The 25,590-nt window shown below is 37.9% G+C and overlaps 2 protein-coding genes across 2 annotated transcripts; one reads left to right on the top strand and one right to left on the bottom strand.

The window, feature by feature from the left end:
- Nucleotides 1-260: 260 nt before the first annotated feature.
- On the bottom strand, nucleotides 261-12,581 carry LOC149833215 (protein PECTIC ARABINOGALACTAN SYNTHESIS-RELATED-like). The gene is made up of 11 exons (XM_090014995.1): nucleotides 12,209-12,581; nucleotides 11,236-11,286; nucleotides 10,982-11,072; nucleotides 7,990-8,066; nucleotides 4,791-4,879; nucleotides 4,448-4,567; nucleotides 2,733-2,849; nucleotides 2,393-2,536; nucleotides 2,157-2,280; nucleotides 1,873-2,064; nucleotides 261-786 (listed from the first exon to the last, which is right to left on the bottom strand). Exons 1-11 carry the CDS (start codon nucleotides 12,506-12,508, stop codon nucleotides 427-429), a joined length of 1,665 nt encoding a protein of 554 aa, XP_089871121.1. The 5' UTR covers nucleotides 12,509-12,581; the 3' UTR covers nucleotides 261-426.
- A 10,266-nt stretch (nucleotides 12,582-22,847) lies between these two features.
- LOC149833216 (GDSL esterase/lipase At5g14450-like) lies at nucleotides 22,848-25,108 on the top strand. Its single transcript, XM_090013386.1, has 4 exons — nucleotides 22,848-22,971; nucleotides 23,136-23,238; nucleotides 23,356-23,398; nucleotides 24,830-25,108. Exons 1-4 carry the CDS (start codon nucleotides 22,848-22,850, stop codon nucleotides 25,106-25,108), a joined length of 549 nt encoding a protein of 182 aa, XP_089869512.1.
- Nucleotides 25,109-25,590: the final 482 nt, after the last annotated feature.

Below are 25,590 nucleotides of genomic sequence, written 5' to 3' on the forward strand. Positions count from 1 at the left end.
AAATATTGCATTTTCTCAATATTATCAGTCTGAAAATATTACCGACTCAAAATATTCGCAATATTTGAGACGTGTACATGCAAGTGTAATTTCTGAAGAATTGAACGTATCCTTCATATTCCATGATCAACACTCCTCCCTAACGAGTAGACTTAATGACACGGACCTCATCTCTCTGTGTGGTGTGCACATGCGGTGGCTTTTCAAATACAAGTATACAAGTTTGGTTAGAGTACGGAGAAGACAATCTCCAGGCAGACATTCGCTATCAGAAAATAATGGCTGTTATCTAAACCAATGATTGTTAGCAACTGGACAAGAAAGGATGTACAAGAAAATTTTCTCCTATCAAAAAGACCATAAACACAGCAAAAGGAGATTGAGACACGAACATACAAATGAAGATGTATGCGCAAATGTAACATGTCATGACTTGCACATACATGGGGTTAGAGGATTTTCATACAGATCGTAGTTCGGAAATGAAGGCTCAGGCAATCCTGTTTTAGTCTCGTGCGCAATGAGGACATCTTCAACAAAGTTGGCCCAACCAAGGTAAGGATCACCCAGTGATTTAGCCATGATATTCTTGTCAGGCTTAATGGATTTGAGCCTGTGTCCCATGTACCTTCGAGCGCCCATTATCAGCTTAGCAAAGTTTCCTCCATGGGTCATTACAAACACATCTGCTTTCAAGCAAACCAGGAAATCAAGTGCAGCCAGACTTGTTACGTGCTTCCTCAGCCCTTCCAATTCCTCCTTGCTTGTTAGCTCCTCTTTCGTTACCTGCAAGTACACGAGTCAACTAATATGCAACAGAAAATTCAACTTCATGTTGAATTAAGGTAAGACCAAATAGAATCCAACCATCTTATCTTAGAGGTCTTGGGTTTGAATCCCACCAGTGCTATACCCAGGTAAAAAAACATTTCACTTTATTTTTCTTATCTTTCCCCCTTTATTCCCTACTAAAATGTGTGAAAACTTTTGTCACAAACAAACTTTTACACACATTAAAAAAATGCACACAAGTTAGAATCAAGATCTTTCTTTTCCTTCTTTCTAAAAACATAAAATAGCACTTCGGTGATAATAAGTCAAAGCCAACTGGGGTTGAATGTGAATATTGAACTGATAACCTCTCTCTCTTTAAGTGAGAGAGGTCTTGCACTCAAATCCACCCTTAACTAGTTTAGCCGTTGAGTAGCTGAATCAAATGGTTTTGGGTGCCTGTACCTGGTCTGTGAAACACACACACACATACATGCAGAAAACCTTAGGCTTCTAAATGGGCTGGATCTGACTATTCCTAATGGCTTCAATATAATGGTTAGTCGACACAATGGATATTATATGGACAATGAACCAAGACAAATTTACCTAGCAGGTTTTTAGAGAGGTTTAAAATAAGGGTGTTTACCTGACCATTAGATCTGGACCCTGCAGTCAGTCCAGATATCAAACCTAGAGCTGACCACATAAAATACAACGAATTCCAGAAGAACCTGGTTAAGTTTCAGCAGAGGGTGGTCCTGGAACCAGAACCACCTAGCCTCTCACCCATTATAGCCCTCACAAGATTCAGCATTAAAAGACTCAAATGACTAGGTGAAGGCAGCTATCATTAACATCAAATTGGTAAGCTTCTTTCTTTATCAAGAATCAGAAAACAGAAAAGCACGGAAAACTCATATGGCCAACTTCAAGTATGCAAAACCTCCAATGTATCTCATCTATACTTTCTTCTATATGATTATATAATTTATATTCGTCTTCATTAAAAACTGGCGATCAGTATAGCAAAGTTAACCTAAAAAATCCTCCAACAATATGAGGTTCTGCGTTTATTTGATGTATCAGCAGAACCCTTACCAAATTTGGGAACATATTCCTGAGGGGAGCCATCCTGTTGTGCCCACCATAAACCTGCCCAGAAGCTACATAAATCTGAGTTTCTTTAGGGTATCCCATAGCCCGGAGGATCACAGCCACTTCACCAGGTTCAAGTGGACAACGACCTTCTTTTCTCTTCTCCAGAGCTGTCTGCCAAAGGTGGGATCCATCCTGTGCACAGATGAGCAACAACAAATTTAGTGCAGTGGAAATTCAATCGGTACAAAGTGACAGCAGTAACTGGAAGTTAAATGTCCTTTTACTTTGTAGCGGCGAGGCCATTCTTTCTTTCTGTATGCTGCCATCATGAGTTTCTCCTCTCTTGTCCCAACAAAATCACAAAAGGACAAACCCACCATACCCTTCTCAAACCTTAGATGCAGAGCCCTGCTAAAAGTGAAGAATCCCAATATGATGAATAGGAATAAAAAGGCCGCAAATTTTTTTTTCTACACGCAAGACTCATTCAGATGAACGGGAAATAGTAAACAGGTGTTACATGTAAGGACTAGGACTGCCAGTTCGATTCCTCATTCTTGTGGATAGCCGTTCAGCCATTTCCTCGATGTCTGGCAAAAACTTTAAAGCATGATAGTTCACCCTGCATCGTAAGCGGTTGATTTCTTGGGGAACACTTTCATACCTGAAACCACCAAGATTGATTAAGATTTCATGCACATTTGCCTCTATCATCCAAACTTGCACAGGTGATTGGATGACAAGAGGTAAATATGAACTAATGCGAGAGATCATGGACCTTTAGAGTAATGCACAATGTCATTTTCTGGAGAATTCAAGATCAGAGAACGTTGGGCATCCAAGGCATGACTAACACTTACCCCAATCTATCAACAAAAGGTTTTAGGGCCATAATTTTTTTCTCCTTGATGCGAGGAAGCACATTGTCAATATAAAACTGTGCTGATGCATATTTAGGAATATTTTTCACTGTACGCCTGTAAAATAATAAACACTGCGATAAGAATAAGTTCCACTTGGATAGAAGAAAAATTACATTAAGATGCCACTACAAGCAAAAGCTAGGCTGGGAAGAATGCATGCAGAGAAATATGTGCAATAGCAGTATTTATTTGGTATTTTTTATTTTCTGAAAGGATTTTGGTGTAAATAGACACATTGTGAATACCAGAACAAAAGATTTATTCAAGAATGAAAGATGTTCGATTACCAAAAGGAAAGAAAAAACAATAGTACCTTCCATTTCTAAGATGGTAAAAAACATGAATTTGACAAAAATCCCATATAATATAAGCAAGATGTAGCATGTATCTTGAAGTTGTTACTGTTAAGATGAAAAACAAAAGAACAACAACAACAACAACAACTACGCCTTCATCCCAAAACAATTGGGGTCAGCGATATGAACCAAAAAAGAAATTCACATGTATCTTGAAGTTGTTACTGTTAAGATGAAAAACAAAAGAAAACATGATAAAATGGCATCTTCAAAACACATTATAAGGATGGCCAAAAGAAACTACAGTTTAGCTTCCTATTAATCCTTGGATAAATTCATAGATGAAAATAAATAAGCATGTGCAGCTAGACAACCAGTAGCCAATCACCAATATCTGTCTTTGCAATATCTCAATGAGGCAATTTCCGAGGATATTTTTGATGTTTATATAGATCTAGAAGAAATTTCAGCATTTTTAAAAATAAAAAAAAGGAGAAAAAGATTTTGAATCTCTGTTGTGGCAATGTAAAGAAAGGTAGTAGAAAAGTTCTCGAAATGAAGAAAAACAAGGAAAACTATATGTATATGATAGAAACAAATAGGAAAAATATGAAAATGTTGACATAATCTTGTGATAATCATGATATTTAAAATTATCAATATTCTAAATATATTGCGGTATTTTCTCCTTTAAATTGTTTTCCCAAATTGTACTGCAATAATATCCAGAGGAAATATCAATACCACAATAGGTCAACCAAAATATCCAGAAAAAATATTGACGACAATCTGAGTTCTAAATAGTAGGAGCATCTGACTTTGTTAGTTTTTGAAAAGTGAAAAAAAAGAACCATTGCTGTCCTACAGCATCATCTGGTTTATCACCACATTTAACTGTTTCTTCAACATGGACCTTGTCATCCCCGAAATTCTACACATGTAATTCTTGTTATTGCTCATTGACATTTAACAAGATCAAGTTCAAAGATTACAAAGTACTCCTTTTACAATTCTATGTCACACCACACCACACAGTTACAAACATTTAAAAAGAGAATGCTAAAGTATTAGCAGTACTATCTGGAAAGTCCTCATTAATCTCTCAAATATATAATCAGCATAATAAAAAGTTATGAACAGCTGGATTGTAGCACAGTATAAGTGCAGTTTGCAAACTAGAAATCAACTTGCATCAATATACACTAGTATCTTCATAAATCCAGAGCCTATAAATAAAAACAACTATAAACAATCCAACTCAGACACCTATGGCATGAACAGACATCATTATGTTGAACATAATATATTGAATACTATTAGTAAGCAAGCCACATGAAATACAAAAGGTAAAAGAACCTTATGCTTGTAAATAGCTCTGATCTATCAGGAAACCAATCAGGGATATCACGTACAATTCGCACATCATCTTTCAAATAATTAATGAAATGATCAACATCAAATATGTCTTCAAATTTCCTGCACAAGCAAAGGCTCATTATGGACATCATGGAAGCAAAGTGAAATATGATAAAAGATCATTACCTCTAAAAGAAGTATCAGAATATATACTGATCTAGTGTTTGGTAAATACAAAATGCTAAACTCCATATAAGTTTGGGACCTCAAACACATCAGAGCATACACGACACTTCTAAAACAAATATGAACAGCAAGGAAGCTTAGCCACATGGAATCTCACGTTTGATCTTTCCAAATCTGGTCCTGCTTTAACAATGGCAAAATAAGGGTGGCATTCATTATTTTAGCGACAGCCACAGCATTACATATCTGCATAAGAAGAAATTGTCACCATATCAAAAATATTACAATTACTTTGGTCTAGAATGTCATTCAAAAGAATTTCACCAGCATGTAAAAAATCAGCAAGATATATTTATTATTTAAAATCCAAATGTCAAAGTTATCAGGTACGATAATACCTACAAAATTGCTTGCCCTAATTCAACTGAGAGAAATTCAAAATCCACCAACCAATTCAAGCTAAAGGAGAAGGCAAGACTCAGAAGACATTCAAAAACTACCAATTGTACTCGAAGCCATGATTACAAGAACATTATGTCACATGGGTGCGGGTACGGGGGTGCGGCAATATATATATATATATATATATATATATATATATATATATATATATATATATATATATAGTCCAAAAGTTGGACATAAATGACCCTGGGTGCGTTGAACGCACCCAGGGTCAGGTTGACCGCACCGGGTGCTGCACCCGCACGCGCACCTGCGTTGCATCGCGTCGACGCGGGTGCGGCACCCAGTTGGCCGAGTCCCTGTGACATAGACATAAAGTTTACCTAGAAAGATAGCCACAGGACTCTTCTTATACAACAATTGAGGAGAGGTAAGCAAGCTCAGTGACTCTTGATAGACAGTTGGAGAAGAGTTGAGACTATGTTACGCATAGAAATTATCCAGTGAAATAAAATGGCAACAGGTATACCTAAATGTATAATTTTTGCATCATGATACTATATTTTGACCCGTCTGCTTAATGAAATGCTTTTGATATTTCGGCATAGAAATAGAGTAGGCTGTGATGCCATATAGTAAAGTTCGAAAGGTTGTGAAGCATAGAACTGACTTGACTTCAACTTCACATATAAAAGATACTTTTCAGTTTGTGGATAAATATGTGCTACTGAATGATCTATTGCTTGACTTTGTGTTTAGCCTAAGCTCACGTACATCTATTTAGTACATAACATGCTTGTTGCACCTAAAATTCAACCAAAAGAGGCTCAGCAATAAGCAGCCAACATATTTTGAATACATCAGTTTGTCACATAGCCAACCACTAGTTTTTAAGGAGGTTCAAAATGCTAGGAACATGACAGCCAGCTATCATGCCCCCTCATAGTCTTGGGATGGCAGCGGACCGGGGGGAAATGGGGCCCCCCTTCCCCCGTTTGGACCGGGGATGGAGGACATGAAACAGGGAATGGACCGGGGATGAAGGTTAAAATCAAAACCCGTGCGGGTATGGAGGCGGGGATGGACTTACTCTTGCCCCCGCCTCGCCCCGTCCCCGATCCCCGTTAAAGAAATTACTATTATACCCTTATACATATTATAAAATCCTATATATATTTCTAACCCTAACATAAAACCCTTTCTCGAATCTCTCCTCTCCTTCCTCTAACGAGCCACGCGAGCTTCCATTTCTCTCCTCTCCTTACTCTCCTTACTCTAACGGGGTGGGAGTGGAGGTCCAAAGTCCCCCCGTCACGTGAATGGAGCAGGGATTAGGGATGGCAATGGACCGGGGGAAAACGGGGCCCCGCCTCGCCCCGTTTGGACTGGGGATGGAGGACGTGAAACGGGAAATGGACCGGAGATGGAGGTTAAAATCAAAATCCGTGTGGGGATGGAGGGCAAAATTTTGAGACGGGACGGGGTTGGAGACCTAGTCCCCCCCCCCCCCCTCGGTCCAATGCCATCCCTATCAGAGTCTGGTGTGGTCCCAGATGGCAATCATAGCCCATGTGACTCTTTAAAGACTTACTATTCAACCTGAGAACTTTCAAGTTTCTGTGCAACTCTCTCGGTTGAATGAATTTATACTTGAAACAATTTGAAATAAGATATCTATTGATTAGCTTCTATTAAGATGTAGTAAAAAGGATTTCTCAAAGTACAGAATAGTTTTCTAGATTGCCGTTGTGCACTTCTGGGTCCAATTGATCCATGAATTCAGATGCAACCCGTTCACAACATCAATATATGCCCCACTCAAGCCTTGTCAAGTGGAGTTGACTGATGGATTAACTACGCTAAGATGGCCCAGGCCCAGCTCAGGATAAACCCTATGCAGATTTCAAGTATATGAATTTCCCCAACAGAATTTCATACAAATCTATGTCCTGAACCATCTGTAAAAATTAAGAGAAAAAAGAAAAGAAAACAGTGTTTCAACCACATAGTAAGACTTGCAGAGTTGCTAATTTTTTGATAGATCTGTATGGTTTCCTCATTACATTACTGGCCTACAGTGATAGCATTTCATAAAGTTTTTCGCACTCTTCCAGGAATTTTATTTTCATATAAATCAAGGCAATAGAATTTTTTGTCAAATTGCACAACCTGTGCTTTTACTTATGCAAATATTTGTGCCTTGAAGAGCCCAGCAGAGCTGAGTCTTTTTCAAGCCCATCTAAGCTCAGACTAGGATAACAAAACAATAATCTAGTAAAAGGTATCGAAACCTACATGAGTTTGCTTATGAGTGAAAATACAATTTTGGACTACTGTAGTACCTCCAAAAACTTATGTTACAAGGAGAGAATGAGGATTCAAATAACTGGAAAAAAAGACTACTGAATTGAATAAGATCGCATAACCATTACTTCCAAAATAAAAACAAACATGTACATCCTTGTGACCACAGGAGAAAGGCAAATTTCATTATCAGCAAATAAGTTTATATACATACTTCCAGAATGGTAAAAGGAGCTTAAAAATGTAATCTATGGCATCGAAATTTTCCCAACTGTACTCATACTTATCCTGTATTAAAATAAAATGTCAATTTTTTTACTGTGAAAAGGCATGAAGTTGAAACTTGGTTTCGAAGAGTCTGTGACATGACGGTTTTAAGTGGCTGTTAATGGTGTTAAGATCACTTGCTGAGGATACACATGTAAGTAATTGTTGTACCATTAGATACCAGAGAGGTAGTTTGGCAATCAATAAGGCAAGAAAAATTGTACCAAGGGTAGCAATGCATCTGAGACTATGCTAACCAAAAGGAAAGCTGAAAAGATTAAAAACCAAAAAAAGCAATGCTTATAAATCATAAAAATAAAGAAAATACATTTTTGGAAAATGAAACAAGTGAAAATAGAAGAAATAGAAAATGTTCATACTGCTACTCTCTGCTGATTTAGTCCACCCTCAGCCTGGATGAGTATATAACCAGTGGTCTCATTTTCAGGTGGGAGATCTGCACCGTAATAAGAACCAAAATCATTGACATGGAAAATTGTAGGAGAAACTCTAATCAAGAAACATTGTGTCAAATGAGTCATACTAAACCATTACAGTGTGCATTGAAAATACATTGTTTCGACATTGGGAGCAATACAACATGGAAACTGAGCAGCCATACATGCTAACATGACCTTGTTTATGTGGGTTTACCTGCACTGGTTAGTAATCATGCTTGCTAACATAAATCATTTATGTGTTTCATAAGTTATGAGTGCTTCTTGGATTTAGATTACCATATCCAAGCAGAGAAGGTTACAAGAGAAACAGATCAAAAAAGAGGAACTTAGGGAGGTTCTTGTTACTTAAATGACAGTGCTCAATGATTCTAACCAAGAATGGGAGGATCACATAAGCAAGAATCAGCAAGAGGAATCTAAGGAAGTTCTGTACAAATTAATGATAATGAGGTTGGACATAAAAAGGCTTTGGTAAGGTAGCCCTTCTCTTCAAACTTATGGTTCTTTGGTCATAAAATGCTGTTTTTCTTTTAAAAAATTCTCTCATACATGATTGCAAATTCATTAATGATCTTGAGTCTTGTCTTGGCATCCTGTAAGATGTTGGGGTCTTAAAACTATATATATATATATATATATATATATATATATATATATATATATATATATATTAAACAGGTCCTTATATCCTGCTTTTTGCTGTTCCCATCACATGTCATGCCATAGCTTCTGTCCAAGTCCATGTCCATGTGAAATAGGGTTTCTCCTTTTTAAGTTTCACTAATAAAATGTACTGGATTTAGCTTTACTGATTGTACAAGCACAAACATATTAAGAATTCCATGTATAAGAGTCAAGACCACTTAGGACAGGGATAGAAAGTAAAACTTCTCAAAGTGTACAGACTTTTCATGTGTGAGATTGAAATTTTCAAAATTGAATAAGTTTAAGATGCCACAGCCTTTCTTGATTCACAAAATATTTGATCACAAATAATTAGACGAACAGTGAAAGGAAAGTAGAAAAAATGAGAGAGAAAGAAAGAGAGAAAGGAGGGAAGCACGCGAGCTTGAATAACTTTTGTCCAAAGTCGGCTCAAGTCAAACTCGAGCTTGGCTCGGCTGGGCTTGAGCTGAGCATTTTTTATTTAAAAAAATATGATGTGTAGGTGAAGACAGCGGGTTTCGAACTACCCACCTCCTCAGCAAGAGGTTAGCACCTTAGCACTTTTAAGCAAAGCCTTTTGATATGTTTATTTTGCAAAGATAAATTATTCATACACATACTGGGTGCATTATATAACTATACAAACCGAGCTTAATCGGGCTAATCGAGCTCAACCAAGCTTGATTGCCTGATCAAGATTGGCTGATTTATGTACACCGAGCTTGAGCCTGTGCTCAAGCTCGGCTCATTTGTCTACTTGAACGAGTTTGAGCCGAGCCCAAGCTAGCTCGTCTCGTTGTGCACCCTAAGCACAATCACCTCTATGCTCTTAGACATTATCAACATAAAAGACAGAGTGGTTATAGATGATGAACATGGTCGTCTACATCAACATGACCCCTCAAGTTGGGAAAAGTTTGTTTAACATTCCCACCTTGAGGGGATGTTAGACCATCACATAACACACACACATATATTGGTACTATACTCAGCCTCTTGCACCTCCTTCATCCTAGCTGTTCCCAAAAATACACAATACCCAGATCTCCCATCAATCAAGGATCCAGCCCAGCTGACACCCTTGTAGGCTTCCAGGGCTATAATATGAGCAAGAGCGTCCCTTTCAGCTTGTGTGGGGGAAAGGCGTACATGCATGTGCGATTCATTACCTACATATGCAACAGCTAGCCTAAGAAAAGGTAGATTGATGATCTCCCCATCTCTCATGCAATTCTAAAACATCATCTTTGGGATACTAAACCTTATATGAAAAAAGAAAGGACTTCCAAGACCTTAATACCAGGCCTCATTAGTAAGTAAGAAAGTTGCCGAAGACCTTAACATCAAATATATACTTTCCCAAACCTTCAAGTTTCAACCCCTTCCACAATGTCTCTAAAACTAATAACATCATATACATCATTGACTGAAATGTATATCCTTTTTCCCAATGCTTCACGTCATGATCTGATATACTTGTCTTGTACACAGTTAATTGAAGGGGTGAGGCAACTTTTTAGACCAAGCTTCAAGCAACTGCTTCAGCCCACAAATAGTATTCTCAAGCTTGCCAATATTGTCCTTGTTCCATTCATTGTCAAATGGCGGGAGTATCATATAAACTACTCAGAGGGACATCCATGGAGGAAAGAATTTCTAACATCAAAATGGTAAAATATTTAAGTAGCAACAGAATGCAAGACTGAATGAACTCCTTGGCCATGAAAGAGAACGGCTCTCTTGGTAATATGGATATTCCAACAGGTCTTGTTTATGCTCAATGGAAACCGATCTTGCTTTACCTTTAGGATTAAACCTTAAAATATAAACCTGTTTGCACCCACTCTAACTCATTTACAATCTCCTCTTTCCACTCTTACACAAATATAAATTACCAATTACCATGTCAAGACTCAAGCAATCATGGATTTGAGTAAAACGTGCTAATGGAAAATTATAAAGGAAAAACAACCAGTAACTCAGCAAGATAAAAGAGAATCACATCACTAATTGCTTGATAGAGCAAATGATCGGTGCATAAGATTGAAGCACAAATTTCTTAAAAATTATCCACAAAGACACCCTGAGTAATTTTTAGAAGTGAGGAACCATGTTTTGGCTTTCCGATAAAAAGCTATGAACTGGGTAAAGCAGTTCTGCAATTGTTGAAAGGACTATTTATTGTTTTCACAACTTGCTTAGATTCATACCACATGCAACAGACTCAAGATCAAGAAAATCTTACCAGATATTTCATCTTTTCGTCTCTCTGCACAGGGCTTCCATGATGTGGTAGCTGAGTGGGGGTTTTCCCAAAGTGAAGGTGGCTCTTTCACCTAGTATGAAGAAGCATATACAAAATGACTACTAAAATAAAGCAAACAATAAACATCGTAAATGACACCCCCCAAAGAAAAAAATGGAAATGAAGTAAAAGATAATCACAGGACAGATTGTTGATTATACAGATATAAGGAAGTTAGAGCAGCAAAAACTCACAGGTGGGCAACGAAGAACAATGTCTTCTCGTGTGCATAAGTATGGGGCATTCTACAAAAAAAAAATAAAACAAGTTAGAGGCAACTGGTGATGTTTTATTAGGTAAATTAATGCCTCAGACAGCGAAAGAATCATCATATGCCCCAGAAGATAGATTATTACGAGCCATAATTGGCATTCAGGTATCCACTGCAAAGGAAACTTGTCTAAAGTGGACTATAGGCTGAAGAGGTCGAGTTATTGACGTGAGATGGGGCTAGTAAAGAACACACATGAACCTTGACTAACAATTACAACAGAACCTACTGTTTAAAAGGAACGGTCATAGAAAAGGAAGATTAGCTTTCTGTCAAGAAAACATCACAATATGGATACTCCAATGAAGAAACACATGATGAAAAAAATACAATTAAACAATGATTAAGTAATACGCTTGTATACTAGCAATCAAAAAACAAAATGAGCGATTATGAATAACATAATCGCTGGAAGAACAAAGATTAAAGTCATCGAATAGCATCCACTTCAGCAGCAAGCCACCTACCAAACATCATACAAACAGTAAAAAAAAAGAAAAAGAAAAGAAAAGAAAAGAATCAAAACAGTGAATAATCACACGAGCATGCAAATATTCAAAAGAATAATGAAACTAATTTTTCTTTTCCCCAAGAATAAAGAGATAAGCATATACATCACCCAACAAGGCGGTGCCCATCATTCATCAATAACAAGAAACCGCTTAACAAGAAAGAAAAAAATCACTCAGATCTCTCACAATTCCGTCGAACAAAACCGCAATGCACCAAGAATCCGATCCCTAAACCTCGAAGACGATAAATCATTACAAGAAAACAACAGCGCCCCCCCCCCCCAAGAATTCACGCCGAAAGAGAGAAGAAACGATCGGATCTGGTCCGATTTTAGATTCCGTGAATCGTGAGAAGCGAGAAAGAAAGGGGGAACGAAGGCGCACGAAGCGGTTCCAGAGGATGAGGACGGAGACGAAAGCGGAGAAGACAACGACGGAGACGATGGGGAGCCACAGCTTGACGAAGAGCTCGGAGTAGTAGAATCGGGCGAGCTGGTCCCTTCCGTAGGGCAGCGAGGCGCGGAGCGAGGAGACAAAGGAGCGGGTCCGCTCCCGGAAGCGGTGTTGGTGGTATGGATCGGCCTCGGGCTTGTCCACCTCCTTGGCCTTGGCGTCGTCGTCGCGTTTCAGTGGGGGGGAATTGGAGGCGCGGACGCTGGAAGACTGGTGGCGGAGCTCCGCCATGGGAGGAGCCACACACACACACTGCTAACCTCTCCACTCTCCCTGTGGGAAGTGAAGTGGCCATGGTGAGGGGCTATATAGTAATGTAAGGGTGATTTATGGGGCGTTTGTTTCATGCCTTTTTCCTATGAAAGAGACTCACTCTTTCACAGGAAATAGAGTCTCTTTATTATAAAGAATCAAACAAGCTTGCCCATGAGAAATATGGTGTGGGACCCACATAATAAATCAAGACCCCTCCATGGGGAAAGACTTTCCTTCGTTTCATTCCCATGGATGGGAAGGGCTTTTCATTGGAAAAGGGTACATATTTCTGGAAAATCTTTAAAAAAAACATTAAAAATAAAAATATTACAATTTTTTATTAGGGGATTCCTTACCCATGAGTGTAGCCCATATTTATCCTAGAAATAAAGAGCTATAAATTTTTTAAAAAAGTTCAAAAAAGGGTTAAAGTTCTATTTTTTAATGAGAAAGCTGGGTACATTTAAAGGGTTAACTAGAGCTCAATAAAAGGAAAAAAAAAATACTTGGAGGGTCATATGGGCCATTTCTTAAAAAGGCAGTGTTTGTCTTAATTTTTTAAAAACTGAGTTGGCTAAATCTAAATTTGTCATGTGTTAAGCATGTATATATAAATTACAAAATATAAATTATATAAAAATATCACATAAACTGTTGATATCCATGAAAAGGTGATATGCTCAAAATAGTGAATATTGTGTTCATTAGTATTATATTGACCTTAAAAGATATCACAATAAAAATCATGATATTCTCAATATATTGGCAATATCTGTGACATAGTTTTCGACCCTCTTAAGTGGAGATTTTTTTCATATGTATGACTGGTAAAACTATGTAAATTTATAAATCTTATATGAAAGTGCACGGAAAGATTCTGCTCTCTTAGTATGAAAATGGGTCATTTTCTTGAGGTGGGTAAAAAAAATACCCCGAAGAAATGAAAAGGTTCCATATGGAGCTCAAGTTTTCTCCATCCTATAGGAAAAACATTTCATAGGAAAAACATTTCATAGGGCCCTAGTGAGGAAGCATTGCAGGAAAAGGTGCCATAAAACAAAGGAGCCCTAATGTATAGCGTGTCAATGTGCTCCCCAGCATCAGTACACCATAAGTTTAGTGAATTTTTATTAAAAAGTAAAAATGGTCTATTCATCTCGATTGAGTCACTAGAACATGAGAACTGAAATATGGGCATTTTTAATGTTTTTTATTTTTGCAAATCCAACCATGTAAATGTGTTCGACATGGTAAATTTGGTAAGAATCAATTATTGGATAGTGTATTTTAGAAGAAAAATGTGATTTTTGAATGCTTGAATATTTTCAAAGATTATGAGTAATTGATTTGAAAGCCTTAAAAAAAACTCATTTATGCATAATAATAGGATGATTCAAGAGCTGGTCCTTATAAAACCAAGCATGTAGATCACATCCATATAGTTATATTTAGGAGAAAAGAACAAATCTATGAAAATCTCCAGTTAACATGGTAGTTCTCATATTCATTCACTTCAGAATCCAAATTGGCTGATTCTCTAAATTGTTTTGAAAAATTATCCAAACCTGATACCATAGGGACAACATTTGGGTACACTCCCTGATAGATAAATGGGACTTCGAAAGTTTTACCGATCTGACCTGGTATTTGAATCCCGAATATGTTTGATTTGAAAATTTAAGGATTAAGGGCTTTGTTTGAATCATCTCCCAATTAAGAGCAAGTGAAGCCCCACAGAGTTTTATGCTGCCAGGACAGTGATTGTAAGTACAACCAGTGTGACAAATATCATGAGATTTTCATAAATCTCACAATAATATCACGAGAAATTGCCTGAAAGTTTAAAATGGTAATTTCTCGAGAGATTTTTAAAATATTACGAGATTTATGAAAAAACATAAATACCACGATTTAAACACGATATTTATGTTTTAAATGGCTATTTATCATGAAAAAATCTTATATTTATATTTTAAAATAATTTTTATTAATATTTTCTTATAAAAATAATTTTTATATTTTTAATTATTTTTTTATTGCTGAGATTTTGCCAAAAAATGCGAGATTTATGAAATGTTTTCAATTTCTCATGAGTTTTTTAAAAATGAGAAATTGCCGATAAAAACTTTTGTCACTATGAATATAACAAGTAGAGCCAACGCAGCTATATCTCTTATCCTGGGGTGGTTTTTGTTGGATGTAGGAAGAAAAGGTGAGATAATTCAAATGAAGAAAACGTGGAATGTTTTTCCTTTTGAAAAAAAAAAGGTTTGAACTTGATGATGTGAAATAGTCTCATATTTAAGAGGTTTGAGTTTGTTGTAGGCTTTATAACCTACATGTAAACTCTTACACTTGTTCCTAAGAACAAGAGGATGGGATGACTACCACACACGTGCGCACACGCGCACCCGTCGTGCCATGCCGAACCGGGCTCGGGTTCGGGTCTCGACTCCTCGGATTTCGTAACAGATCCCTTCCACGTTTTTGTAACCGTTCGTGGGTTATAAAAACGTGGTTAGGGCTGGGGTTACGCATATGATAGACGCATAAAATTCTAAGGAAGAAAGGCTCTGCGTTTTCTCTCTCCCTGCTGCTCTCACTCTCTCTCTTTGCATTTTTTCTGAAGGGGTTGTTTGCAACAGCGGTTCAGAGAGGTTGTCTTCGAACGACGATTTGTCGGAGTGCACCGATCCTGATCGTCGAGGTTATTGTATCTTGGGGGACGGACGTCGAACCCTGTTTGCACTGTATGTGAGAGCAAATCTTCTCTAAGAGAGTACTTTCGTACACCTTAGCCCGTTATACAATATTAACATGTTTTCATTGTTTTTATTGTGTTCTTTGCATCTGTTTGTTTATGTATTGTTGTCTGGATTTTGGTATTATGCGGAAATCAATATGCTTGCTTCCTGTTCTTGTTTCGATCGAGTGTTAATCATGATTTTCATGTTGCTGTATATACTGGTTTATGTCATGATGTTGATTGTGAAACTGCGTGATCTGAAATATGATCCAACAGTTTTTCTGTGTAAATATATAAAAAAAAGGAAGGCCCCATGAGCAACCCAAGGACACTCTTAGTCCGTAACTTTTTATAGATCAACAAAATTGGAGTGCACAAATGAGACATATGGATGGTTACATTGCACTATAACAAGAGAGGGGTCTTAAATTCAAAACCCACATGGATTTATCCCCCAACTTGCCTGTCAAAAAAACAAAAAAAAGAAAGAAAGAAAAAGAAAAAAACTTATTCTTCAGAGGGCATGTTAGTTTGTGTGTTATTGATTGACCCAAGGCCTATATTTCTGGGTCTTTTGGCTAGAAAGAGAAAAAAAAAGGTCTTACTGGATTTTAGAAAGCAAATCCATCATGATTCAGATTGAATGCTAATAGATAGTATTTCTATGAGCTAATTTATTTCGAATTATTGCACGGTACTTCATTGTATACTTGCCTTTGAGATTGGATAGATATGCTCATTGACTGCTGGATGCAGTCCTTGTTATGTTCTCCAACATCAATTATTAGCTACATTTTTTTTTTGAAGATTTTCAAAAACACACAAAGTTTTGGCATTGATTAAAAAACACACCTAGGTTTTGGATTTTTTTTAAAATAATATTTTGGTTAATTAAAAAGGCCCAGAGTTTGCTTCCATCAAGTTTGCCATTAAATGTAGACCTAAGGGGTTTGGCGTAGTGGGATGGGGCCTACACCATTTGACGGGCAGTCTAGGTTCAAATCCCATGGGTGTCACCACCCTGCGTAAGCAAAAGCTTTGTGGCTCCCTGGGGTCGAGAGGTAAGCCTTTGAAGTTTTACGCTGACATGGACAGAGACCGTAAGTACGGTAGGTTGAGCCAGCGTTGCTAGGTCTTTGCGCCTAGAGCGGTTTGTCCAAGTAAAAATAAAAAAAAGTTTGTCATTAAATGTGATGCAGAATTACCATTTTACTCTCACCATCATTTTAACTGATTTGGATATGCATTTCTTTCTGCCCATGTAGGTGCAAATATCTCACATTGGCTACAGGGGGGATTGGAATTTAGTCTTTCATGGCTATTTTGAGAGATATCTTGCACACTTGAAGAAAGGCTTGCCGGCCAAAAAAAAAACAAATTCTACTGGTTTGGTTAGTCAAAAGATCAAAGGAGCTTTCGCTTCTTTCCACAGGTGATGCAACATCTAGATGTCTATCCTTCTAGCGAAATTTAAATCTAGAAATTCAAACACACGTCACTGATGAATCAGAGCCTCCATTGGCATGTTTTAGTTCTATTACAAGCATTTTAGTGTTTAAAGCAACCTGATCGGCTAGATGTAGGGCTTCACAACGAGCCAAGCTAGCTCGAGCTCGGGTCAAGATCGACTTGTTTAAACCTGACTTTGACTCGTTCGAGTAAGTAAAGGACCCGAGCGAGCTTGAATAAGCTCGATTAATAGTCATATGGGTATGAATTTTGTGCTATGCATCAATTTTGTTGAGTACTGATTATAAAACCTGCCTTTAGCCAAAGTGGATAACGTATATGTGTGAGGTCTTGGGTTGAAATCCCTTCTTGAAACAATTAAATTTTATTTTTGAAAGGCAAGTTGGGGTTAGGCAGACCCCCACCAGTTATTATTCAATTGTTCCACTGAGGTTTTGAACCTGCAACGTCCGAGCTTTTTGAGCCTGAGCTCAGCTTGTGTGCACCCCTAGCTAGATCGATGAATTTGGTAGGAAGAGATTGACCCTTTTGAAAACATGATGGTAGTGTGCTTTCTTGGGGAGGGTGGTGTATGTTCGCCCCCGATGATTCACTGAATTCTACGTCTGTGTTCGGGGGGTCGAATGAGCGCCACATATTTACGCACATGGGGCTCGTATTCCCGTGTATGATGACATAACTTTGCATCGGACTCTGGTGTTGTTGCAAAGACTTAATCACCCTTACTTGCTTTTCTTGCCCTGAAATGACGGTTCGAGGAAATGACAAAAATATCCCGCATTCAAAAGTTGGGAAAATACGGTTCGAGCAAAGGACAAAAAACTCCTCCATCCAGAAAGTTTGATGTTAACTATTTAAAGTGGAGATGTTCCCTATTCATGAAACTCCTGCGGCATCTGCTGTAACAGTATCTCCCATTATCAACCCAAACTTTGCCTTCGTCTCCAGTCGAGGTTTCCGCCTTGTTTTTTATCCTCTTTTACAACACATTGTCGCCTTCTCGTGCCTGCCTTGTGTTACAAAACATTCTTGTGTTTTCTCTTCATTTTGTGCTGTCGTTGGGCATTATAGAAGAAAGCAATGATGCACAAACATTCCAGCCAGTGCCATTAAGGCGGCGTGAGTAGCTTTCCATCTCATCATGCTATCGATGAAGAAGGCATGTCGTCTTGTGTGCCATTAAGGCATTGTTTGGTTATTGCAGGTAGCTCTTGTTCTTACGATGGTTGGAAACTTATCGATATTTGTAAGACGCTGGGACCTGTTGACAAGAATGCTTGTTTACAAATGCTAGGAAGGGCCTCTACCCCATCAGGTATCCTATATTCACTCATTATATGCATTGTATCTCAAACCGCTGTAATAGTAACATACTCTCATTTTTGTGAGATATATCTTTGTTAGTTAATATCAATTTGTTTGCTATTTTGTTCGATTTCTTCCGTATTGATTTGTAATTTATTGTGCGATATATTTATCAACCTTTTAGATATTATGGTTTTGTATTGTCGAGTTGTAAGCTATTATGCTGAACTGCCGTATTGATTTTCAATATATTATTCGATATTCATATCACTTTGTAAGATATTATATGTTTTGTAAGATGTATTTCTAAGATATTTGTACATAGACTTTGAAAACGTGTGCGTGCAAAAACACATCGTTACACGATTGCGGGGGTAATTTTTGCATTCATACCGCTGCTCTGTCAGCGATTTCTATTGAACTCGCTTTACAACATCATGGATATAATGAGAGCGTTATCGTCAACACACATGTACGACATGTATCTTTTATTGACATGGTAAGTGACAACTCGATGGTCAGTATAAGCAAATATCAAACTGCACTTGCTTGGATATTGTCATTCATTAAGTCGTTGCTTTGACTTGCTTAACCTTATGGGTATCCGTTGTTATATGCATTCTGATTAAATCGCAATAAACGTATGCGCTTGCTAACGCAAATTGATATATTGCTTACAAAACATTACACTTTCTTCTCTTCTTTTTCGTTGTTGTTAGGCATTATGGAAGAAAGCAATGATGCAGAAACATTTCAACCAGTGCCATTAAGGCGGCGTGAGTAGCTTTCTGTCTCATAATGCTATCGATGAAGAAGGCATGTTGTCTTGTGTGCCATTAAGGCATTGTTTGGTTATTGCAGGTAGATCTTGTTCTTACGATGATTGGAAACTTATCGATATTTGTAAGACGCTGAGACCTGTTGACAAGAATGCTTGTTTACAAATGCTAGGAAGGACCTCTACCCCATCCGGTATCCTACATTCACTCATTATATGCATTGTATCTCAAACCGCTATATTAGTAACAGACTCCCGCTTTTTGTGAGATACATTTTTGTTAGTTAATATCGATTTGTTTGCTATTTTGTTGCAAACAACAATTGATATATTGCTTAAAACTTTGTTGAGCTTATCATCAGGTTGTAATAAAGATGATGTAGCTCAATCAATTAAATAATCTAGAGAATTGAACATCTGTACTAATGACGCAACTGAAGAATTGAACATCTGCGCTAATGATCCACATGAAAAGAAAGGTGCAGGCATTAGACCCACTCTTGACTTGAATGTTCCAGTAGAAGAAATGTAATTCAATAATGAGGTAGATTACCATGACAATACATATAATAAAAGAGTAGGCACCGAGAATTTGAATGGAAGCACACTAGACTTGAATGTTCCAGTAATGGAAATGCAATTAAATAATGAGGTAGATTTTGATGTCAGTACACATAATAAAAGTGTAGGAACTGGGAATGTAAATGGAACTACACTTGACTCTGTTCCTGTAGAAGGAATGCAGTTTAATAATGAGGAAGCTACATATAATTTTTATAATGATTATGCCTTAAAAGTTGGCTTCAGTGTGAGAAGGTTTTCTTGGTCAAAAAATGCACTGGGTGTCTTGGTTAGAAAGACGTATGTTTGTTCCAAGCAAGGTTGGAAGAAATCAATGGGAAATCCAACAAGGAGCATGTCAGAATCAAGATGTGGATGTCAAGCGAGAATGGTTTTGAGAAGACATCCGAATGGAAAATTTGTAGTTCGTACTTTAATCAGTGATCATAATCATGATTTATCTGCATCATTTATGACTTCTATGCTAAGGTCACATCGTAAAGTAACTGTAGTGCATGCTGCAATGGCTGAAATAGCCGATCGCGTCGGCATTGCACCAAGGAAGACATACAATTTGTTTGCCCACATCGACGGTGGTCACGATAATGTGTCATTCACACCTTTGGATCTAAGAAACCACTTGAGAAGGAAGATGACAGATAACATGAAGAAAGGAGAAATATGTTCTTTGGTTGATTACTTACAGAATAAATCAAGTAATGAACATGGTTTCTTTAGTGCAATGCAAGTGGACGAAGATGGATATGCTGTGAATATGTTTTGGGCAGATTCAAAGTCAAGAGTAGATTATGAATGCTTCAATGATGTGCTTGTATTTGATACTACAGTAAAGATTAATACTGAACAGTGGTCATTTGCGCAGTTTGTCGGAGTGAACCATCACGCACAGAGTTATATATTAGGCGGGGCGTTTTTGTATGACCAGACCAAAGAAAGCTTTGAGTGGTTGTTTAGAGTATTTACATAGACAATGAACGGAAAACAACCTGAAGCTGTACTTATAGATGGTGATCACGCAATTGCGGCTGCAGTGCTTCACATATGGCCAGATGCACATCATTGCCTATGTTTGTGGCATATCTTTCAAAATACAGCAAAGAACATAGGACACATATTTAATCAGAAGACAGGGTTTGACAAAAAGTTTACTAGGTGTGTGCTTGAGAGCGTAGACGAGATCACCTTTATGTCTGATTGGGAGAAAATGATTCAGACATACGATCTTCAAGATTGTCTGTGGTTACAAAATTTATATGCAGAAAAAGAGAAGTGGGCATTGGCATATGGAAGACAATACTTTTGTGCTGGTATGATAAGCACACAAAGAGCTGAATCTATGCATGCCACGCTGAAGAAAAACCTGTATTCATGTTTGACAATGTTTTGTTTCATGAAACAATATGAACTATTTGTAGACGGTCTAAGACAGAATGAGCTTGAATAGGACGTGAAATGCTTCAACACACAACCTCTAACTTTTGGCATGAAAATATTGATGTGATCTGCAACTCTGTATACACTAACTGTATTTGAATGGATCAAGAAAGAGGTGTTACATGTCATGAATCGCAAAATAGAAGGACTCGTGCAAACCAAGAATATGCACAAATACCATATTTTATGGCAGAGCGAAAAGCATCACGAAAGGCGAGAAGCACATGTCACGTACAATGTTGACAACGAAAGAGTTGAATGTTCGTGCAAAATGTATGAATTCAAAGGTATTTTATGCGGTCATGCATTAAAGACACTCAATCAAGAGAAGATACAAGAAATACCTGAGTCCTACGTAATCCGAAGATGGAAGAGACATGCAAAGATTGAAACCATTGTTATGGACAATGTGAGTAAATCTGGTGTTGACGAGAAGTGCCACATAGCCTCCCGTTACCAACAACTGTGTAGGTCATTTATGCATGTTGCTGATTTGGCATCGAGAAGTGAAGAAAGCTATTTATGCGTGAGAAAAACTTCAATGCAGTTACTTGAAAACTTAGAGTTAATTCACCTTAAGTCCGTTGCAGCCAATGAATACCAGTCGAAGATAATGAGATCGAACAACGTAGGTGAAAATCATGTTTCGCTCGACACTTTTGAGAAGTTGCGCCGAAGCGTAAACATTATCTTCAACAAGTCAGTAGTAAACGTTGTTGATTATGATGGACATATTTATGAAGCGAAGGGTATAAAAAGAAAATCGGTCTCTGATCACAGTCGTCGGAGGGCAAAGGGTGCACTAGAATTGGTTGGCAAGAAAAGGACTAAGAAACAACCAAGTTGTAATAGAAAACAACAAAACCCTTCGAATGAACAGGTATGTAAGACATTATATTGCTTTCCATTACGTGAAGTTTGTCAATATCTAACTCGTGTAATGTCCAACATGCAACAATACCCTATAGAAGTAGCACTAAACGTTGAAACCTTCATTCCTCCCGACCAGATTTTCGGCAATGATAGCTTCACTTTTACAAGTCTTTTGATGTGTAATCAATGTTGGGAGGAGGTTTGCATTTCGTGTGAAACTTAATGCAGTGTCTTATATTTTCTATTTCATGACAGGCTCTGATGCATTCGATAGATAGGTATGGGACACAAGAATCTCGTGTGGGCTATTAATTTAGCTGTCATGTCTCTTTGCATGACCCGATTTCTACATTGTCAGATTTGTTAAGAGTTTATAGTGATTTTTCAGTGAGGACTTGTGGTCCGTGGTTGAATTTGCTTAAACCGATAGATAGTGATTTGTGGCTTCTGCAGGAAGTTGATTCATGACATCACTGAATGGCGATTTGCGGCATCGCAGCATAGTGATTTGCGGGTATTGTTGGAGTGTCAATCCAAGCGGGTTGAGAAGGGTTGTTCCAGTAAGCCTTTTTGGGGCATTGATCATGGTTGCACTTAATTTTATGATATAAGAAAGCTTTCACCTACGTTTTTCAGCTAAATGGTTGCACAATGTTGGACTTGTGTAATGATAATAAAACGAAATCATTTTATGATCTGAGTTTTTGTGATTGATTTAAACAAGTCCTTTATTTATTGAATTGCGATTTACATCCAATAAATACAATGTGTCCCAACATAGCTGCCAATCTACCTGAATCCAAATCTGATTAGTTGGATTCTGTAGGCAAAATCGGATCTGGTCAACAATCAAATCTGGATTAGCTGTTAAGTATTGCATCTGAAACCGATTAAAATCCAAACTGACTAAAAACCGAATCCAAATGTGTAAATGTGGGATTTAAACTAGTTGGATCAGGATTTTATTTTAGCTGATCTCATTCAACTATGAATCTGATTAGGTCAGATCTGATTAGTGGATCTCTGTATGTGTAGATCTGACCTGAGTCTGACCCATTTACATCGTTATACTGTTCAAAATTGGCAAAACCAAATGTCTAAAGTTTTACTATGTTCAATTCACAGCCATGAAACTAGGCCTACCGTTTCTGCATCCATACCTGGATTCCATCGGACCAAATTTCCGGGAAGGAGCGAATTTTGCGACTGTTGGATCTACGATTCGTCGACAAAATACGAGTTTTAATCAAGGTGGAGCTAGCCCTTTCTCCCTAGACTTCCAGTTAAATCAATTCATCCAGTTCAAACAACGGTGCAATGAATCTTTTCATGATGGTACTTGAATCCTATATTGACATGGTTCCTCAAATGGGTCAGATCCACTATGATCTTTCTGACTTTATGTTGCATTTTAGGATTCTGGTACAAAGATCTACTTCCTCAAATGGACAATTTCACAGACGCTTTGTATATAATTGATATTGGACAGAATGATTTAGGTGCCGGATTCCGAATGATGTCCGCAATGCGATCCCTGAAATTCTTTCTGTATTTTCAAATACTATCCAGGTAGATGATTTTTTTTTCCGGTTTTTTGTTTCGCCTTTAACTAGTCATGCTTGTTCTTGCCACAAGGCTGAAGCTGAGTGTATTCCCTGATGAGGGAGGGGGACCTGGGGTTCACACTAAGGCCTTGTTTGGAATCTAGCAGTCCATGGTAGCTGGGAAAGGAAGTATGAAATCCACAAATTTTGTGGATTTGGTACTTCCCATATATGCAGAAACCATACCCAAGTCCTATAAGGATAACATAAACTAGACAGGGTCTAGATCTATTAAATACTAATTTTATGGCTTTTACATTAAAAAGATTGCATATCTTAATCAGAACTTGTGTCACACCTGGGTCTGAAATGAAATTTCATAAACCATACTCAGCTTCACATGTGAATTGATCCCTATGAGTCTGACCCGAATATTTATTGGGAACTCTTTCTTTGTTACCAACCAAGGATCCTATCGGATCTGATATGTGACATGATCGGGTAAGGTATGACCCATTAACAGGCCTAGTTTGGACGGTCTCTCAATAAGCCATGATCCAGTCAAACTCTTTTCGTCAAAAGGATGGCCCAGCTTGGTTTTAAGTCCGTTCTGGGTCAAGCTGGAGGTAAAACCCTGACCCTGACTGATGCAAATCCGCGACCAGATTTGCGAGAAAATTACCCAAACTATGAATTTATCTAAAAAATATCTAGAACTATCTAATATATATTACCTAGGGAACTCTCTCTCTCTCTCTCTCTATCTATCTATATATATATATATATGATGGCCAATGCCCGAGAACCGCCGCTAAAGGCATTTTCTTGTTAAATCAGCGTATGCCGCTCATCGCACGCACGATGAGTGGCGGGCGGGCATCCATTTATGCCCTATATATATATATATATATATATATATATAGGAAAATGGGTCCGTGCTAAACAAATTTGGTACTAAACCGTGTGTTAAATGGGGTTTTCGTGCTTCTCCGGTGCTTTTTATGAGGTTCCTGCCCCATAAATGTGTTGGGCATGGTCGATTTACTAAGAATCCACACCTCGATCATGTGTTTTAGATGGAAAAAATGATGTTTGAACTTTATAAAAACCCACCAATGTGTTGGAATCAAACGCTTAAGAAGCTGATTCCTCTAAAATATCACATATGAACGGTCAGAATTTAAAAATAAAATGAAAAAGGCCTGAAAAACCCATTTAGTACGAAGTTACGAACCCATTACTCTCTATATATAATGTATCCTAATTCTAAATGAACCTGACTTCTTATTCGGATAACCTTCCGGCCACTAGATTAAACCTGTCTTAAAGGTATGGATCAGACACAATAATCCAATATTCAAATACAAAAGAAAACCCCAAATAATAGATCCAAATAGACCCTTATAGACCTCGATTGTGTCCCGCTCGCACTTTGCATCACAGACCCAGCTTTGACGGACTGGGCCATGGGCTCTCCCCATTGATTTTTTAAGGAGGGCCGGGCCTGGGCTGGTCTTGTAAGGTATCGATGGTGGAAATATTTGACCCGTTTGGTTGTTATGCAGACCTTGTATTGGTACGGGGCGAGGCCATTTTGGATCCACAATACAGGTCCCATTGGGTGCCTGCCTTACTCAGTTATATTTGACCCTTCTAAGGCTGAAGATCTGGATGGGGTTGGGTGCATAAAGTCTCAAAATGAAATTGCTGAGGACTTCAATCAGCAGCTCAAGAAAATGGTCTCACAACTGAGGAACCAGCTCCAACATGCTGCACTCACTTATGTGGATACCTACTCTGCAAAATATGCATTGATCAGCCAAGCCATCAATCTAGGTAATTAGTTTTCTTTTTTCCTATTGATTTTGAGGTTATGTGGGTCAGAATCTTGAATACTTAGCTCCATCAACCCCATAAAAATAGAAATCAGACTAGTCTTGTAGGGCTCAAGGGGGTTGGCCTAGTGGGGTGGGGCCTTGGCTGCTAGAAGAGCAGTAAAGGTTCGATTCTCATGGGTGTCGCCCTCTGCACACGCCCATGCCTAGCATAGATCCATCTAAATTAATTTTATATTTATTGAACTGATAGGGTTCAGCCTAACCCTAGCTTACCTTTTCCAAAAAACAAAAGTCTCTGATTAAGGCCTCGCTCAAATATTTAATGCTCGGAGGTGACCAAATATTTAAGGATTGAACCACTGGATTTGACAACTACATTCTCTCCAAGATGTAGTTGGATTTGGGAGATGAGAGAACCAACTTCCATTTCATCTTTTGGATTTTTCAAATACTAGGCACCCAAACAACCAATATCAATTTCGTTACTA

This window comes from Nuphar pumila, chromosome 7 (genome assembly GCF_984573655.1).
Source record: "Nuphar pumila chromosome 7, dmNupPumi1.hap1.1, whole genome shotgun sequence".
Taxonomy (NCBI): Eukaryota; Viridiplantae; Streptophyta; class Magnoliopsida; order Nymphaeales; family Nymphaeaceae; genus Nuphar; species Nuphar pumila.